This window comes from Propithecus coquereli, unplaced genomic scaffold, assembly GCF_000956105.1.
Source record: "Propithecus coquereli isolate 6110/MARCELLA unplaced genomic scaffold, Pcoq_1.0 Scaffold3, whole genome shotgun sequence".
Taxonomy (NCBI): domain Eukaryota; kingdom Metazoa; phylum Chordata; class Mammalia; order Primates; family Indriidae; genus Propithecus; species Propithecus coquereli.
Window position 1 is genome coordinate 4,864,494 of NW_012148618.1, and position 20,498 is coordinate 4,884,991.

The following is a 20,498-nucleotide window of genomic DNA, read 5'->3' on the forward strand; positions in this document are numbered from 1 at the left end:
ATGTGGGGCCTTTGGGAGATGATTAAGTTATAAGGGCAGAAACCTCCTGCATGGGATTTGTGCCTTATAAAAGAGGCCCCTGAGAGCTGCCTTGTTCCTGCCACCATGTGAGTACACAGGCAGGAAGGCCCCACTTATGAATCAGGAAACCTCATCAGACACTGCCTTTGCCAGTACCTTGATCTTGGACTTCCCAGCCTTCAGAACTGCGAGAAATAAGTTTCTGTTGTTTATAAATTACCTACTCTACGGTCTTTCATTATAGCAACCTGAACAGACTAAGATACTAACTCATTGGATTGTTGTGTAATTTAAGTCAGTCAATACATGCAAAAAGTGCTTTGAACAATGTCTGGTCCATGGTAAGTGCTCAATAGGTGTTAGCTGTTACCATGCTCACCACCATCCTCACCACCACCCACCACAGTCACCCTTACAACACCCTGTGACCACCACCCATCATTATCATCATCATATCCGCCACCCACTATCACCATCACTAACTTCTGCTATCACTAACCACCGCCCCTCTTGATCACCTCCACAACCCACTATGACCACTACCCACCATCATATTCCACTGTCATTATCATCACCATTCACCACCATGAGAACCCCGACTACCAGTAACCATTGCCCACCATGAAGACCCCCATCATCTACCACGATCCCCCAAATCACCTGTATCTTTCATTGCTGAGCAGGGGCCAGAAAAGTGGCCAGGAAGTCCTTTTAATCACCTTTTAGACACAAGGACTTAAAAGGGGCTTTGAGATTCTCAGAGAATCTATTTATTAGAGTCTTCCCATTTCAAATGTCCTAATGCTCTCATAAAGATCATGAGCAGCAGTGATAACTGACACAACTACAGGCTTACTATGTTTCTGGCAACATGCAAATGTAAGTTTTCTGTGAATTATTTCATTTAAGCATCACATTATTATCACAACTCGTATTATTATCTCTGAGGCTAGAATATTTTTTTTAACAAGCTCCGAGGCTAGGAAAGTTTTATTAACTTGCTTAAATTCACACGACTAGTAAGTGATAGAGCCAAATTCAAACCCAAGATCCTCCATTTTCCAGCCCAAACTCTTCCATATCACTCTGTTGTGACTGAGCCACTCTTCAATCTCCTCTAGGTATTTAGAAATATTATAACTTTTCTTTTTCATATTTTCCATATGCATCACATTATTATCACAACTCGTATTATTATCTCTGAGGCTAGAATATTTTTTTTAACAAGCTCTGAGGCTAGGAAAGTTTTATTAACTTGCTTAAATTCACACAACTAGTAAGTGATAGAGCCAAATTCAAACCCAAGATCCTCCATTTTCCAGCCCAAACTCTTCTATATCACTCTGTTGTGACTGAGCCACTCTTCAATCTCCTCTAGGTATTTAGAAATATTATAACTTTTCTTTTTCATATTTTCCATATATCTCTTTTTCATGCTCTTACCTGTGACAATCTACCTTCAACCATCTCAGCTACAGAAGGTCTGAAAATCTGCTCAGTTCTAATTTGTTGACTGATTGATCTCTATCCTATAAACCCAATTAGGAGCATTCTCTATTTGTGTATTGCACATGGAAAAATAAATATAATCTGGTCCAAACTAAGCTCATTATTTTCCATCTTAGACCATTTTTTCCTTCTGACATCCTTATTTTTTCTCCCTACCCTCAAATCTCCAAGCTTCAATGTGACCTCTCTTCCTTTTCTCTCAACATATCCAGGATGAGCCACCATCATCATCATCATCATCCAGTTATGTAAATTCTATCTAATTTCTCTCAAGTGTATCTCCTCCAGTGCATGCCTACCAACACCATTATAATTTAGAAACTCACTATTACAACCTGAGCACAGAACCTGTCAGTGGTACCCATCACTTTGTCTTGTTTTGAAAAGGCTTCCCAGCTCCTACACACTAACCAATACTAAACTTTTCAGCTTGGTATTTAGGTTCTCCCCATTATAGCCACCTACCTATCTTTTAAACCTCATCTCCTACCACGGCCATCAATGTATCCACTCTCCAGACTGACAGATAATTGGGTGTCTTAGTCTGTTTTGTGTGACTATAACAGAATACCACAGACTAGGTAAGAGAGCAAGAGATTGAACTTGCAGCCTTGAACTCTTTGATTGTCAGCATTAATCCATTCATGAGGGGGGAGCCCGCATGACCTAAACACCTCCCAGTAGGCACCCCTATCAATACTGCTGCATTGGCATTAAGTTTCTAACACATGCTTTTTGGGGGACATATTGAAATCATAGCACTGAGCTTCCTGAGCACAGCATGCTTTAGCCTTCGAGGTACGCTTGTGCGCTCCTTGACTGGATCTCTGCATTTGGAAACTTGACCCTTCAGAGCTCATCTCTAACATCACCTCCTCCATGAAGCCTTTTCTGATCTTCTCAATTGAATGAGTTTCCCCTCTTTAAGCCCTCCAGTGCTTCCTCCCTGCCTTACTCCACTTAATTTCATTACAGTGATCTCTGTCCATGTCTGCTCTTTTTAAAAGACTGTAAATTCTTTGAAAGCAAAAGCTGACATCCTTTGCCAAAACCAAACATGGCCTTTATATTATAGAGACACAATAAATATCAAATTAAAAGCCACATATATTCCTACCAATGGCCCAATTTGCTAGAGCTTTTGTATTATAAAACTGTAGCATAGAAAATATGTTTAAAAGACATATAACAACCTGAAAACAAAGGGAGTGGACCAAACAGTTTGGTCTAGAGTTTAGCCAGTATGGTGTACCCAACCAGCAAAGGCAAGTGTTAAAATTTGGGCAATCTGCAGAGAAGCACAGCTGATGGGTTCATTTACCTTCATGACCCAGGTAGATAGTCCCACTGAGTGACTCATAACTTCTTGATCTTGGCTGTGAAGGTGACCAAGATGAATAAATTGGTCTTGCCTTCTTCTGGTTTGTCTGTCATACAGTCTATTCACATTATTTGGTGAGCGGTATAAATTATTAATATCCACGTCACACAAAATAATTCTCTTTACTGCTATAGTAACTCTGCATTAATTCTGGACATTGCTCATTTGGAAAGGAAGTGGACCACACTATATTAGAGGATACTCTAACACTGGGCTGGAGAGAAGGAAACGGAGCTTAGAAAGCTGGTGACGAACAAGAGGAGGATACAGTGACAAATACACAGAGAGAGGCAGAAAGGAACTGGTTAGGAATGTGGCTGGGTGGGCCCCAGGGGAACAACACATAGCCATCTCGAGGTATGCAATCTAGTCAGGACATGGGAAAACCTAGCAGAAGAGAAATCATCCAGATATTAAGAATACAGTGTTGCCTGGTGAAGAAAGGTAAGTAGGTGAAATAGGAGTGGAGGGAGACAACAAGAAAAGTGCATGGGAATATTACGATCATATCATGTCGACATATTTTGAGATAAATTCTCCTACTTAGAACTTAGGCACGAATGCATATTAGCTACAATTCCTCTTCGAGATCACTTAACCAGCCCTGTTGGATTTGTCAGCCTGGAACCCCACACTGAGATAAGGCAGAAGGATTGTAACTGCAATGTAAATATAAGTGAATTGGTATTGGGAGACAAGGTACATTTTCAGAAAAGTTAGCCCACTATTTTACATAATATTCAGTACATTATTCTGGTGCAACTAAAGAATTTTGGTAGAGTTGGAATTCACTACAAACGGGATGTGACTTTTATCAAGAATAATAATATTTAGGGTTGCTATAGTAATTTTTTTCTCCTGAGAGTTATCTTTTACAGCTATTCAGTTCTTGATTTTATTCATTCACTCACTCATCCATCCATTCATACAATAGTCCAAGGATCTGGAGGCATAAGTGCGTTTAGCTCTGTGAAATGGGTGAGGTATTAATGACGATATTAATAAGGCCCCTCTTTTACTGATAGGAGAGGAATAGAGAGGTGACAAGTCCACCTTCTTGCAGTGATTTTCCTACAGGATCTGGGGCTGGAGCTCAGTGCTCTGTTCACTGGACTCTACTCTTGATCCTTGTAAGGACTGATTGTCCTGAGATTTCTTTTGCCGGCCGTCAAGCACCTGCAGAATCTATTATATCTTTAGATAAGAAGCAATGGAAAGGATTCCCCTTTCCTCATATGTATCCATGATTATACCATCCTGAGTGTGCAAGGGATGGAAAACACAGGACTCACTGTTCACGAAGACGGCAAACCTCAGGAAGGACAGGTAGCGTTCCCCTTCAATGGGGTTCCAGCCGACGTCAGGGTATCCTTTGGCCAGAAGCATGGGGCAGCTCTGCAGGCCACAGCCTGCCAAGTAGGTCACCACCTGCCAAGAACAGTACAAAAAGTAGGTGTCTACTCATACACACTGGGATGGCTGCCACTAAAAAGACCCAGAAAATAACAAGTGTTGGTGAGGGTGTTGAGAAGTTGGAACCCTCGTGTGCTGCTGCTGGTGGAAATGTAAAATGGTACAGCCACTGTGGAAAACAGTACGGAGGTTCCTCAAAAAATTAAAAATAGAGATACCATTTGATCCAGCAATTCCCCTTCTGGGTATATACCCAACAGAATTAAAAGCAGGGTCTCAAAGAGATATCTCATACCCATATTCATAGCAGTATTATTTACAATAGCTGAAATGCGTGAGCAACCCAAGTGTCCATTGATGGATGGACAAGTAAAATGTGGTACATAAATACAAGGGAATATTTGCCATTAAAAAAAGGAAATTCTGATAAAATACTACAACCTGATGAACCTTGAGGACGTATGTTAATGAATAAGCCAGTTATAAAAAGACAAATACTGTATGATTCCACTCATATGAGGTAGAGTAGTAAAAACCATAGAGACAGAAAGAACGGGGTTGCTAGGGGCTACGGAGAAGGGGAGGTTATTGTTAAATGGATACAGAGTCTCAGTTTTGGGAGATGAAAGGAGTTATGGAGATGGATGGTAGTGATGGTTGCACAACTTAATGAATGTACTTAATACCACTGAACTATATACTTAAAAATGATTAAGATGGTAAATTTTATATGATATATATTTTACCACAATAAAAAAATTAAGCCATTCATATATACTAAAGGCAAAAACAAATCAAAGCAAAACAAAGCAAGAAATGCTCAAGTTTTTTTACAAGATAGTTGTGAGACTTGTGAAATTCTGGGAACTGAAAGGCTTTTGTTTCCCTAGAAACCAGAAAGAACCCAAGATTTTTGAAGTAAATAATTCAAATTTGTAACCAGAACCTCCGGTCCATTTCTGTTTCCAAGTAATTAACAAGACTGATTATCATTGTTATGTAGGAACACACCATGTACCATCAGTTCCTGGGTTTTTCCAGTTCTGGCAAGAGGAAATTGTCATTTAAAAATAAGCCTAACTAGGGTACATCTGGGGAGGTAACAGTGGAGAGAGAGAAGGTTCTCTGTGACTGTCCACGTTCATTTGGCCATGGTATTGCGAGGCCGAAACATCAGCCCCTGAGTGGGCCCTTGAGTAATCAGTCAGGGGTCCCTCCTCAAACTCTGCATCAATAGCAACTGTCTAAAGTCAAAAGCTGAGATGTTAAGGTTGGGATGGCCAGAAAAGAGGCTGCGACCGTTTAAAGACTGGGATTGGTAGTGTTCTCTTTGCTTCCAGGTTGCCAGACACTTACCATAAGATCTCAGCACTGGAATCTTGTAGGGGATTTTAGATTCTGCCCTACTTTGAAGCAGGTTTCAGGCAAAAAGCCTGGCAAATAGACCTTTGTGTAAAATGCAGCTGCTATTCTCATTTGCTTTTGAAATTTTATGTATACAGGAAGAAGAGGAGAATCCACTGTGCTGCAAAATCCTCAAAGTCAGGGAATGGTGATTTTTGTTGTTGTTGTTTGTTTTTTTCATTTTTTAATCCCCAGGGCTTGGCACCTAGTAGTTGCTCCATAAATACTAAAAGAATCACATATATGCTGATGTCAAATACTCTTAAGTTATTTTGCAAGCATAATAAATCCAGGGAAAAACTCAGTAAGACTCTATCATCACACTTTTTTCTTTTTAAACTAGTAAGGATACTGCTATTCTGCTTGGAGCTCAATATCAGGGAAACACCAACAGGGTGAGATTTAGGAAGAGTTTTCAGGGCCACGGGGGCAGAGCATTTCACTGGCCACTAAAATAATTGTGCGCGCGCGCGTGTGTGTGTGTGTGTGTGTGTGTGTGTGTGTTGAAGTGGGGCCGTTGTTCAATCCTAATTTCTGCTGTGATCAATGGAAGAGAGAAACTCTGGCATTTACCAGTACTTTGTTGTTCTCTCCTGCAAAACAAACTTGGGTGATTTCCCAACATGAGTCTAAAGAGAGTCTGTGGAACTGTGCTGAGCCACCCCTTGAAAAAGCGGCCGGCAAACCTCAAGCCCCTTTACAGGTTTCCTAAGTGCCATTTCCCACCTCCTAGCTCGCGAGCCTGCATCCAGTACATCTGACATCTTCCAAGGGAGGCTGGGTGTCTTCGTCGAGCAGCACCATCTCAAAAGGTGAACTGAGGCTTAGAACAGGGTACTGAGTTCAAAACCTTGTGACATTACCTTGTCATAGAAGACCCTTTAGCTGCTTTTCACAGAGGCATAGGTTATCATCTCACCACCTAAAACACTGAGCTATTTATTGCCATTTAAATGTGTGAATAATAGAGTTTGATTGCAGTCTGTCCCACGAGCAGCAGAGACCACAGACAGACACAGCATGTATGGAACAGCTAGCATGCACGGTCTTGATGGGTGGCATGGTATTTGGTCTTGGTGTTGTATATAGGGGGTGGGAGAGGTGGTGTCCCTTCAACATAGGCCTACGGCGCCTAGAGGAGCAACTTCTAAAATTTCCCTGTGGTCATTTTGACTTACTCCTCTTGCAGCTGCGGGAGCCTATGAAAGTTAACCCTAAGTCACATTAGACTGGGACTTCTCTTAATAGAATTTTAAAAAGCAGGTTCCTCCATTATGGTATCAGGTTGTTTGGTAACTATCATATTTGACAAGCTCTGTAAATAGATTCTTTCCCCAACTTCTACTTTTAATTTAATGATTTGTTAGGAACCTAATGAGGCCCAACAGAAATATTTACTGAGTTTGTCAAAATAATAAAAATGTTTTCACTTACATTTTTTTGCCCCCCTCCCAAATATTATCACTTTAAAACTATCTCTTTGATATTGCAAAAGACCCTAAAGAACAAAATAAAATGACCGATTCAAAGACAAACCCCTCTGTCATGGACTGAATTGTGTGCCCCCAAATGTTCTATGTTGTAGCGCTAATGTTCAGTATCTTAGAGCATTACTGTATTTGGAGATAAGGCTTTTAGGGTGGTGATTAAGTTCAAATGAGGCTGTTAGGGTGATGTCCTCATGGGGAGAGGAAACCTGGACAGCAGAGATACCAGGGATGTGTGCACACAGAGAAAGACCACGTGAGGACATAGCAATAAGGTGGCCATCTGCAAACCAGGAAGAGAGGCCTCCCAAGAAATCAAACCCGCTGGCACCTTGATCTTGGACTTCTGGCCTCCAGAGCTGTGAGAAAATAAATGTCTGATGTTTCAGCCACCCAATCTGTGATGCTTCATTATAACAACCCCAGGAAACTAATAGACCCTCCTACTACCACAAATCTGCTGCATAAATACAGGCATGCAGTACCGTGTAATTTCTACTCCATTTCCTATTAACGTTTTATACATTTTAAAAAATATATACAGCTAAAAAGAAGATTTTTGGGTTCCAAAAAGAGGACTGTATCATATAATTAACACATAAACACAGGCATTTTGTCTGTCTGGTTCATGGCAGGCCCTCAGTAATTACCAGCCAATGCGTTTTAAACAGAATTTACTAACTCAAAAACTGCAGTAAGTTTTGGTGGGTAATTATCGGTCCATCTTAGCAGATCAGACACGGTTCTGCAGCTTGGCCAACGATGCCTGCCAAGGCCAGACACACCAGCACCTTCACGAGTGGTAACGTTATCTACGCTGCCTGTGTGGCTGCCTCGCCAGATGAAGGCCACCCACTGTGGAAACGACACTTTCCCCTCTCGCTTTCCTCCACCCATTTTCTTTGAGCCTCCTCACATTCACTATTTGGAAAGCAGAAAAAAATATATATAGTTATAATGTTTCCTCTCCACCTCTCATGCCCATTTTCTGGGATTTCCCACCCCTCTGGCTCCTCCTCCTCACATTTTGTCGGTGCCTTTTCCTCAGTGATTCCTTTTGGTGATGGCGGTCCTCAGGGCTCTGGCCCGGCCACGCTCCTCTCCTTGCTCCAGGCTGGACTCTGGGGCCAGGTCATCTACCCCAGGGCTTCAGTCGCCCTCGACACACTCCACGTGCGGCTCTGAGAGCTCTCCCGAGACAGTGCTGCGTAGCCAACTCCTCTCTTGGCGGTGCCATCAGGGAGTTTTAGAGCTCCTCACACTTGACACGACCTAAAGCAAACTCATCACCTGCCTCCTCGCATCTGTCCCACCTCCTGTACTCCTTAGAGAAAAAAGCAGGCCAGCCCAGAGTCTGATCCATGGCTGCTATGTCCTCTTGTATAAGGTCACGTGGATTCAAACACCCCTCACATCACTGCACCGGTGTTACTTGAAGCCAGCACCATCGTGTGCTTGGATTACTGCAGAGACTTTTCTCTCTGCCTCAAGTCTTGTTTCCGTTCCAGTCAGTTCTTCTTACTGAAACTGGGATATGTTTTCTAAAATACAAATCATGTCATGCTGCTTGCCTGCCTGGTGGCCTTCAGTGGTTTCCACGGTGCTTGGCTCTGTGGGGACGTCCTGTAACGTAACTGGTCCCAGCAGAGCCTGGAGCCTGAGGCCCTTGATTCCTGGCTCTGCCACTGACAAACCCCATGACACTGAGGATGCTGCCCAATCTCTCTCCACCTCTGTTCCCTTGCCCACAGCTGGTGGGCAATAATAAAAACGCTGTTCTGAGGTCACATGAGTCAGTCTGTGGGGAGCCTTCAGAGTGGGGCCCGGCACATGGCGACCCTGTAGGAGCATGCACTTCCCTATGGTAACGGCTACACGAAGTCCAGTTCCTCGCGGCTCCTGCGCCATTTCCCACCACCACCCCAGCACTCCGTGCCTCAGTCAGACTCAACTTGCCGCCTCTCCGGCACCCCAGGCTTTCCTTCTGAGCCTCGAACATTCCTGACACGCTTCCACAAGACTGAGGCTGAGCAGCCTCCGCTCAAGTGTCGGGTCATCACTGTTTCTGAGTCGCCGTCCTGATGCCCTTGTCAGGGGCAGGTGCCCTCTCCCTGTGCTCCCAAACCTGCTGGACCACAGACGACCTTCAACTGCCCAGGCCCTCTCCCCGACTAGCTTGCTCTTCTCCACACTCTGAAAGTACATCGCCAGTCTCGTCAGCCATCTGGTCAAGGACGTAGTGGCAAGAAAGGGATGGGGAAGAGACGTGGGTGAACCAGCCCCAACCATCACCACCACCATGAGCTCCATTCTCAACCCCAGGGGAGGGCAGCCCAGTTGTGTCTCAGTTGTACATGGAAAGGACACTGATTATACAATTTTCTGTCATGGCTCTTTCCTTCACATGAAGACTTATCAATTAGATGACACAGAACTTCATTAGGAACCACAGGCACCTGGTGATGTTCCCTACAGACCAATGAGGCTACATACAAAGAACACAAATGTCCACACATTCGTGTCTGTTTAGTTGGCTGTTGCTGCCCCTGCGAGATCCTTTGGTCATAACTAGAAACCCAGACTTGGCTGCACTTGAAGCAGAAGAGAACAACACATCCCCTCCCCAAGGGTCAGTTACCTTCTCGAGGTCTGGTTCCTCTAAGCCCAGCGCTAACTCGTTGTTGTCCATCACAGAGGAAGCGGCCACGTCCAGCGGAGTGGATCCCCTCATCGACGGGGAGGCTGGGGAAGGAGGAGGGGAGAAGGAGGGAGAAAGGGACAGAGACCACTCAGCGCTGAGCCGAGGCTGCAGTGCACAGAAGTGGACAGCAGAGGGCAGCAAACACACCGAAACCCAGTTCACACTGCTGGCAGCCTGCCCAATTTAAGAACAGCTCTAATTGCTGTCCTTCCTCCCCACACTCATTACTGACTGTGAATATGGATTAATAGAAAATCAATTCACAGGACCAGCTGGAACCATGTCTTTCCAACAGCTTTTCTAACACAAAATTTCTTGGGGCCCCCATCTCAGATGTCACTTGACCAAATAAACCCAAAGGACTTGGACATTTCTGGGGCCACCACCTAGAATTTAAAAATAATATCAAATGACATCAGCTCATATTGTTTCATCTGGTTACCAGTGCTGTTTTTGAGTTTTCTTATTTTATTCAGTATTTAGGCTAGAATTAAGAAAAACTTGGGTGGTATTTTATAAAAAGGTTGGTAGCTTTTTGAGGTTGCATTTGATTAAAAAAAAAAGAGATTTCAGATTTCAAGTGCATGTATTTGTGTACTCCACAAATTTGTTTGGTTTATATCCAGAACAGTGAATTAGGCGTGTGTACTGACTTGCCTTTCTAGTGGTGGTGATGGATTTACACTGTTTATCCACAGTTGCTCTTGGCCAGGCTGCCTTGCAGCTAAGGAAAGTAACTGCTGCTGGCTAATGGGACAGGCATGCCAACCTGCCAGGAAGAGATTGGATCCATGACCTTGGTCTCATTAGCATTGCTCCCTGGTCAGCTGAGTGGGCTGAGAGGAGCTGTGTCCCCAGACTATATCTGCAATCCCAGGCAGCATTTCATAAACCATGGGCCACTGGTTCCAAGAGAGAGGAAGTAAAATTGCATGACTATGCCAACACAAATCTCTTGCCAGTGCTGGTTGCAGCGACATCCCTCCTTAGGATGGAGAACATAGACATGGCATCACTATCTCAGTTGTTTTTAGATCAGGCAGGCGTGCATGTGGCTTCTCCCTTTATCTCCTAAGCGGCCAGCAAGAGGAGTGTAACCTCCAAGTTCGAACGTAGAAGTTATAACATGACATACATACCTAGGCCAACACTGCTATTCTCCAGCAGGTAACTCAGATGCTCAAACATGGCCTTCTGATTCTGCCGGCTAATTCGACAAAAATAGCAAAGGAAGCGGCAGCAGCTAGCAACCATCTTTGGAAAAGCAATCTGTAGGAACAATTAGGAAACATCAGAGAAAAGAATCTATCATGAGGCCTTTGTGAAAAATGTGACCTCAAAGAGTCCTGTGTGGGTAAGGTCTTGCAAGTTGAGAACACCCTGAAAAATGAACTTTCTCCTTACTTCTGTTTTTTTTCTTAGTCAGTGGAGGGACAGAGAGTAGAGGGCACCTAAGAAGCTTCCAAAATCACTGAGAGCTAATTATAGTTCCTAAAATCTCTTTCCTGCAAAGGAAACGGATGCCAAACAAGAATCCCAGTCATCCTTGGATGTCACATGAGATTGCATGATCCTATACTGGACTATTGTTGTTTTCAATTAGGAAGGGAATGGACAGAACTCTGATGGGAAATAACATAAAGGGAGATGGGTGATCATAGACAAACACGGTCCACCAGCATATCAAAGCCCCTGGGTAAACACTGCCCCTACGGCTATGGGAGCCTGAAGAGCATCACCCTCTGTCTCTGTGAGCCTTCTCCAATTACTTTTTTCCTTGATAATTGCTCTCCTATGGGCTCCCGTAGCGCTCATAATTTGATTACACAATTTAGTACAGAGATGCCATCTTATATCACTGTTGATTGTGCTTGGCCTCTCTTCTTGACAAAGTAATTAGCATCTCCAGCCGGGCCACATCTTAGTTTTGATCCTACGATGCACAGTAAATGGTGTCAGTGTTAACTTTGCTTGGTTTCCTCCTTTAGAATCACAGAGGCTGCACTAAGAAATAGGGTCCTTCAGTCTGCCTGCTTGCTGAGGCACCCACACATTTGCTCGGGGATCTCCTGGAGAGCTTTCACTTTTCCAAGAGATCAGAAGGAAGCCAGTGAGGGATATGACATTAGCTTCTGTTCTTCCTTCACACTCTCTCCTGCCAACACTGGTGAAACTGCACTGGAGGTCATTCATTTCTAGGACCCTGGCACTCTGGAGTTTCCAACATTTGAAGCCATATCCGATCTACTGTCTTCAGAAGCCATCTAACCCTGAGGACTATCCTGGACAAGCTGGGACAAATGCCCAGTTGTGGTCTATCCCCACTCCTTTCGCCTTGTCAACAGGAGCTTGCCCCGACTGCAGGTTCCTATGGGGGAGCTGGCAAGGAAACTGGTTGCCTCAGGAGCCTGGCTAACAGGGGAAACACACACACTCCTGAGGGAATGCTGCCAGGTCATGATTAAGATCTTGTTCTCCTTTAAAACAGCCTTCTCCAGACTCAGCACGAAGCACACAAGGCTCCTCTGTGGAACCTGAAGTTATTCCACCTTGGGAGGAGCAGGGCTGTGGAACACAGGAAGTAAACTTAGCAGGTGGATGGCCCAGTGGGGGGGACAGAAAAAGCCCCCAAGATTCACGCGCTGGAGCTTTTACACAGTGGGATTCCATCTGGCAGCATCTCTGGGCTCCTTCCCAATATTGTGCATGTCCCCGTACTCCCTGGGAAGAGTAACTGAGGCAGTGGACACCAGCCATGTGGCTTTTGTGCCCCTGCCCCACGGGTCGAGTTCTGGCTAAGTTCTCCTTAGAGCATTACCTGAGACTTCTCTGTCCCCAACACGTTCACCATCACCTCCATCACTGTCTCATGCATGCCAAGGACTCTCATGAGGTTGGGATGCTGGTAAAACACCTTGTTGTTCATTATATCTCTAGGATAAGGAAAAAAGAGAGACTGCAGAACTTGCTTATCTCAATGCTATGAAAATTTAGGGATCAGAACATACAGATACATGGGGGGGGTGAAGTAATGTCAGAGTGATGGGTTGAAAAGATAAGAAGGCAGCCCTAGGTCAGTTGGAATATATGTGAAATGCTATTTTTAGCTGATATAAATATTTAGTGCTTCTCAATTTCTAAGCATTTGCTTTTTCTCTTTGAAATATGGCCTCCCTGGGTTTCCATAAGAGTCAAACCAAATGACTGCTTTTCTACAGGACTCCTCCACACTTCTTTTGACAAGGAGTAGCAGGTAGTTTGGCCTCTCAGGTTACAAAGGTGACTCAATCGGCAAGGATATAACCCCATGAGGAGTGAAATCAGAATCAGGGCACAAAGATTTAATATGATCTGATTCCAGAATATCCACATACCAAGCTAAATCAGGTTTCCCACTCGTAGCTCTCTAGAGGGAGTTGCACGTAACCGTAAACGACTTACCCCAGCCCGTTGATCATGAGTAGTTCCTCCTCCTTGCCCATCCTGACACTGAGGAGGGAGCGAATCTGGCCCAGCGCAGCCAGCAGGTTGATGGTGTCGCTCACGGAGACCTGGCTAATGGTGTAGGTCTTCCGCAATGCCTGCAGCAGCTCCCCGATGCTGTCGTACTGCCTCCGGAGGAGGTTGAACATCATCCGGACCAGCTCTGCATCCTGGATCTGGTCCTCTTGGGCCCAGCGGATCATTGTCTGTGAGATGAGTTCCTTCAGTGTTGCTGGAAGGACAAAAGGAGGGACCAGTCTTGTGGGCGTCATGGCTCAGGGAGAGCTGGGCATCTCAGCCACCTCATTCAACACGTCAGTTAGTTGAGGTCAAAAAATTATTATTTATTATTTTAATGGTGGGGTATGACATGAAAAGAAGTAAAATATATCCTCAAAAGACAAATGTGCCAGCCACACAAGAAAAGAATATGTTGATTATGAATTGAGAATACTAAATATTCTATTTTGATTAAACAATGTTTGAATCGATGCTGGAAAGAGACTGATAAAGACTCTGTCCTTGCCTTCAGAGAGCTTACAAGCTAGTTCTTTACATTTTTATTTCATAATAAATTAATTTTATTTGTATTTTATAATACAATGCAATAGGTACTATAATGGGAGTACATGTAAGTGCCATGGGATAGAGTAGGGAGCAACTGATTCTGGGTGGGTGAAGGCATGAGAGGAAGACACTGGTCAATGCTTCCTTAGAGTGAAGCAATAGTAAGCACTGTACTGTCTCTACCACAGACACTATCTACATTTATTTTAAAGACGCCACATGCCATGAACTATTTAAGCCAAGCCATTGATTCAAGAATTGTAAGAGGTATTTTAGATGATAGAAACAAAAAAATATATCAGGAGATGGAGAGAAGTGGACCGAGAGAACACTGTGTCAAGTCTAAAGTCTTTGCAGTTGGACATCTGACCATCACCCTGACTTCTGACTTCTTTGCCCTGGATCTTTGGCAGGAGTCAGCTGACACTGCATCATGAACCACTTTCATGAGCATCAAGAGAAAAAAACCACTAACACTTTGAATTCAGAATTTACTGGGGCTCATACTGGTTACACAGAAATGCCACTGGTTATACAAGTAAAGGAAAGACCACTGAAGTGGGTCTCAAACCAGCCATGGGACCTTCCAAAGTTGTACTAAATGGCCCTGAAAATTGCTGAATGGCGCTGGTGTGGGGAGACGATCAGAGGGAGAGGCAGATGTGAGCAGGAGGACAAAGTGGAAGGGGACCCATTAGAATGTCTGGGAAGGAATTGCCCACCCCTCCCCATACCATACACACTTCCAGAAGATGCCACGACAGAGGTGAGATATGCTGCTCTTAAATCACAGATGCTTCCTAGTCTGGCACTGCATATCACCGTCCTGCAAGGTATGGATGGCACGAGATCCTGAATTCAGAGTGGGTGATAAAGGCAGAGCTAAAGGGGTGATGAAGGTCACTCAGTCAGTCAGTGAAAGAATTGGGAATAAACTCAGATCGAAGCGTTCGGTGGCCTGTGCCATCTCTAATAGTGGAAGTTTCTACTCCATATCACTATGTATGGCAGATGTCTGCTCTACATATGGTCTTGGCTCATCACAAGGATATAAAAATAGAACTCAGTTACCAAAGCTCTAAAAGAGACCTAGATATAAAGGCTTAATTTAACTTACTGCTGTGTCTGTCAACCCTGTGGGTGTTTTAGGTTCAGATGGGAGACATAAGCTGAAAAACTTAAAAAAGGATACCTAAGTCAAAGAGAAGTACAGTGTACAGTTAAAAGATGTTCCTGGCCAGGTGTGGTGGCTCACGCCTGTAATCCTAGCACTCTGGGAGGCCGAGGCGGGTGGATTGTTTGAGCTCAGGAGTTTGAGACCAGCCTGAGCAAGAGCGAGACCCCGTCTCTACTAAAAAAATAGAAAGAAATTATCTGGACGACTAAAAATATATATAGAAAAAATTAGCCGGGCATGGTGGCACATGCCTGTACTCCCAGCTACTCGGGAGGCTGAGGCAGCAGGATCACTTGAGCCCAGGAATTTGAGGTTGCTGTGAGCTAGGCTGACGCCACGGCACTCTAGCCAGGGCAAAAGAGTGAGACTCTGTCTCAAAAAAAAAAAAAAAAAAAAAAAAAAGATGTTCCTAAGAGATCTCACTAGGCAGGGATTGCTGGCCAGTATCTGTGAGGTTAGATACTATCTGTACCCTCTGGGGGGGAAAGTTCTCTCTAGGCTAGGCTGGGCTCCCTCAGGAAACTTGTTTCCTCAGTGTGCAAAGGTAAAAGTTCTCATTTCTCCTAGTTAATATATGCAGTAAGAATAAAAAACAAAAATATAGAGACTTTTAGACCTAATGTAAGTTTTTCTAGTCCTGTAAGTACAATTCCCTCTAAAGCCCATCATTGCAGTTCCTGCCACATTAGAAAAGCAATGATAGTATCACGTAGAATTGTTAATCAGCTTAAGGGCCATCCTCTTTTCAACAGGGAGTTTTACAGAGTCATAATAAAACCAAGTAAATATTAGCTTTCCCTTAACCTGACTTTCAGATTAATTCAGGATTTGGGTGAGCTCTTAGTCTCACATTGACTTAAAAATCCAAATCAACATTTATGGCCTAGAGACTAGAACCTGTAGAACAGAAAACCTTACTAGAGGACAAATGGGAAAGGAAACCACTCTTTAGCCTGGAAGGACAGAGCAGGAAACACCTTCCACCCCATTCTTCCTCCAGGCTGGCTTTCAAGGTAGGTATCAGAGAATGGGATAAATAAATATACCTGTGTGACCAAGTTAAAGCACAGTAAAAAAAAAAAAAGTGGCCCCTAGGTCCTGCCAGAAAAGGAGAAAGCAAGACTCATCATTGGTGAAGGGCAGCTGTAATTCTGTGGAAGGCATGGCATTTAGGGCTGTTTGTGTGACCTTGAGGCCAAGGTCCAGTAAGTGATAGAAATAATAACTATGAGAAGAAAGAAAATTAGGGTTTGGGGAGGGACATTCTCAAAAGCCCTAAATGTACAGCATATTTTGTGGTCTGAACTGTGCTAGAGACTCAGCACCCACCAAGCAAACCGGGGCTGAATCAGTGAACTTCTGAATGTCTAAACACTTTTGGGACTGAGAAAATGGAGCTTTAAACTCCTAACAGCAACGCTATTAAAAATTTCTCAGATTTTAATTTGCTCCCATATACTAGCAGCTGAGCAGCCAGAATGTACCAGGGTCGAGAGGTTAAAAAGAATACATTCTCTAGAATATGTTAGGCTCTCTATGTATCTGAGGATTAAAATAATGCATATAACCATGTATGGCACATACTGGGGCTTAATAAAGGTTAACTGTTACTACTAGCTATACCAGTAGTTGGAAAGTGTGGCGTGCAGACCCTTGGGGGCCCAAGACCCTATAGGGAGTTCACAGGGTCAAATGTATTTTCATAATAATTCTAAGATGTTATTCGCCCATTTCATTGTGTTGATAGCTACACTGATGGTACGAAAACAATGGTGGGTAAAGCTTAGCGTGGGTCAAGTCAGCAGCACCCAACTGTAGTTTTTATGGCTGCATCACCAGAAAAATGCCCAGTTTTACATAACAACGTCTTGAATAAAGTAGTAAAAATTATTAATTTTATTAATAATAAACTCTTGAGTTTACATCTTTTGAATATCTTGGTAAATAAAAAGAAAAGAAGTAAAGTACTTCTGCTGCCTGTCAAAGGTTAGTGGTTTTTCTGGAGGAAAAGCAGTTGTGTGGCTGAGCCAGGAACTCAACTAGCCGCTTAGTTCACGGAATGTCATTTTTAATTAAAATGACAAACTATGGTTCATCAGACTTGGATAACTGACATTTTCTTTTTTCTTTTGTAAATGAAAGAAGCCAGCCTTTTATTTCGAACGACAATATTTGTTGCCAATATTAAAATTTGAGCTTTCAAGTGAAAATTAGTATTTTGCAGAACATTTATCTGTCACTGAAAGCTTACGGCTTTCTAATACTTAAAGATTTTTCTGATTAAACTGTTGATATTAACAAATGTGACTTAAAAATATTTTATAATGAAATGTGTCAACATTTGGAAGCTTTACATAACTCAGTGAACCAATAATTTCCCAATGACCAATGCATGTTACAAAAAACGCTCATAGGTAAAAGATCCATTCGACATGAAAGATAGACCAACGAATTTTCATCTAATGAAGTACAAACGTTTCTTTAATGCAGTTTCAGATGCCACATGCCAGCTAACTTTTGAGAAACCACCACTTGTTCAATTTTGATATAGTATAGTATCCACAATTATCTGAAAAGGCTACGAAAATATTCCTCACCTTCCAACTATATGTCTTTTTGAGGCCAGTTTTCTTCCTATTCTTTAATCAGATAGAATCAGTTGCCTTTGATTAAGTCAGACATTAAAGAGATTCATAAAAACACAAAGCAATGTCACTCTTCTATTTTTTTGATTTTGAAAAATTTAATTGTTTTTCATAAACATGTTATTTATGTAATATGTAGTGAGGTTTTAACTATTTTTAAATGAATGAAAAAATAAATATCTAAAAAATTTCTTAGTTTTAATTTCTAATCTGGTAAACATTGATAGATGTAACCCACATAAACTAAAGCTTTTTGGGGTCCTCCTCAGTAATTTTCAAGATTATTGAGGGGTTCCAAGACCAAACAGTTTGAGAACCACCAATCTATATAAAAGGGCCTATGTTGAGGGGAGACCACGATTGGAAAGAAAGCTTTCCCTCCAGCTAAGACGAACCCTGTCCCATTAGGCTGTGACTCTCATCAAGCAGCTGAGACCTGAACCTAGCAAGCTGTAGCTCAGGAAGCTTTCTATGTTTGTGTCCGAACGGGAGGTGATTAAATGTGAGTGTAAGAAGAGTAAGACTCCTCACATTGAGAAATAAAGTGAGGATTAAAGAATCATTATTTTGAAAATTGAATCCTGGCAGTCAAGGGATCTCTCTGGCCATTGTTCGTTCATCACCAAAGGGCTCCCTGCTAGCCTGGAGGGCTCCAAATGCATCCCTCTTCCTGAATTTGGGCTTAAGATCAATCCCCTTCAGAGCAAGGAGGGAGCCGGGCACGTGTTGTGCCCAGGCTGAGTGGCCTTCTTCAGTCTGCTCTGCAGCCAGCACAATCGGGTGCACGGAGGAAGGTGGGCTGCAGGCTGCGGAGGCAGGCACCTCGTTCTGTCTCCGACATTAGCTGACCCTTCAGCAATGACTTTGCTCTCAGTACTGGAAACCAGGGCCGTCCACTATGGAAGGCTTTGCCTTGGAGTTGACGCACACCTAGGGCTCAGGGCATGTCTCATTCACAAGTTTCTGCCCGCCCTCATCTGAGTAGCTGAGTTACCTCCAGTTGTGCCACTTTTAAATTAGCTTTTTAATTGACCAGTATTTTCTAGGTATCTGTTACGTGCCCGAGGTTAAGTATTCTATATGAAACTATTTAAAGACAAATTATTACCCACAGCAACCTAGTTGGGGAACCTAAATAATATACGTGAAGCATTTAATGCAAAATAAAGTGTAAAATTATGGGTAAAACTATGTTGTCTAAGACAATTAGGAAATAAGATAATTCACAAGAAGGTACGACATCTATAGTAACATATACATTCAAAAGAAAGTAGAGAATAGTAAGTTTTCCTTTTCTTACTTTTCGTCTGATGGCTCCTTTATCCGAAGTTCTTTATATTTCTAGAATAAGTCCCCATTACATGGAGACTAATGAATCAGGGAAGATGAGTGCTATCATGCAGTTAAGAGAGACCTTCCAAGTGACATCAGAAATAATCTGATGGAAAAGACATTACTATTTGTTATGCCTATTTTGGAATGTCATGTCATCCTTCAAACGATGATTCACACATGTAGTCCCTGTACGGAATATTTTTATTTTTTTCTGGTATCCATGGGGGTATGCCAACAATTTTAGTAGGATTTTCAAACACCAAAAGGAGCTATTTCTTGAGATATATTTGAATCTCTTTCATAACCAAAGAGGGATACGTACATTAAGAACAGCTACAGCTACAATTAAGTGCTGATTTTATTTCTGTTGTTTTTCCAAATTCATCTTTGGAAATGCTGCCATTTAATAACTAAAAAAAAGCACTTTAGTATTCATAAGAAACAGGACCCCTGAAGTTGGACAGCTGCAAGAAGGTAAGGTTCAGAGAGTTTAAATCTACCGTTTGCCATAATGCATGGCCCCTGTCTTACACTCCCCCCGCACCCCCCGCCCCATGCACACTATATTATCCCACTCAGAGCTTTGACCACACGTAATGAAAATGCTTCAGCAGACGTTGTTGCAACTCTAGGATTTTCATCCACTGATTTAGCTGAGTTTCAAGAGGGCCCTGTCAAGTGCACTAGATGGCTTAGCTCATGGGATTTTTGAAAAGCTATAGTGTTCTTCTCAAAAAGGAAAAAGACAGAAAGGAAGAAATGTAAACAGGCACTTGTTTCCTGATGAGAAACAAAGCAAACACTCTTCAATGGAATGTCTTAGGGAAGCTAGTCATGTACTGATGGTTTTCTTGATAATTATAAATGGCTTCATTTATGAGATCATTATTAACATTCTAACTCATTCCACTTTTGCAATTAGTGTAATTAGGGGTGGTCACAACTAGGCAATGATATCAAAATACATGATCTATAGGCCACATTTTAAATGATCGTTCAGGCTCAGAGTAGAAATATTTCCAAGGCACTGTATTGTTTAGGGAAACTTAATGCCTGAGGGATACCTTAAAAGAAAAATGGCTACTTCACTACCTGATTTTTGGACCTTCTGTAATAATAGCAAAGAATTGAGTGTCTTTAAATCAGGGCTAGCTCTAGCCCACGACTTTGGAGCCCAGGTATCACTTAATGTTGTTTGCTTCCCTCCACTTGTCATTTGGTCACCTGCTCATCTGACTTCAGAACCCCAAGCCCACGTTGTGTGACCCTTGCAAGAAATTCTCTAGATTAGTTAATACCCATTTGATGGTGAGTACAAATGGGTCCCGTTCTGCTATCAGAACAACATCTATTGGATGCTGGGGAAGGGGGAGGG

At 42.9% G+C, this 20,498-nt stretch overlaps 1 protein-coding gene across 1 annotated transcript in view; it reads right to left on the bottom strand.

The window, feature by feature from the left end:
* The window catches only part of RYR3 (ryanodine receptor 3), a 393,465-nt gene that overhangs the window by 160,328 nt on the left and 212,639 nt on the right, over nt 1-20,498 (bottom strand). The window contains exons 39-43 of the mRNA XM_012649115.1: nt 13,358-13,631; nt 12,735-12,849; nt 11,056-11,185; nt 9,854-9,957; nt 4,204-4,339 (exon numbers count right to left, since the gene is read on the bottom strand). Coding sequence (XP_012504569.1) covers nt 4,204-4,339; nt 9,854-9,957; nt 11,056-11,185; nt 12,735-12,849; nt 13,358-13,631 — 759 coding nt within the window. The remainder of the gene's footprint in view (nt 1-4,203; nt 4,340-9,853; nt 9,958-11,055; nt 11,186-12,734; nt 12,850-13,357; nt 13,632-20,498) is intronic.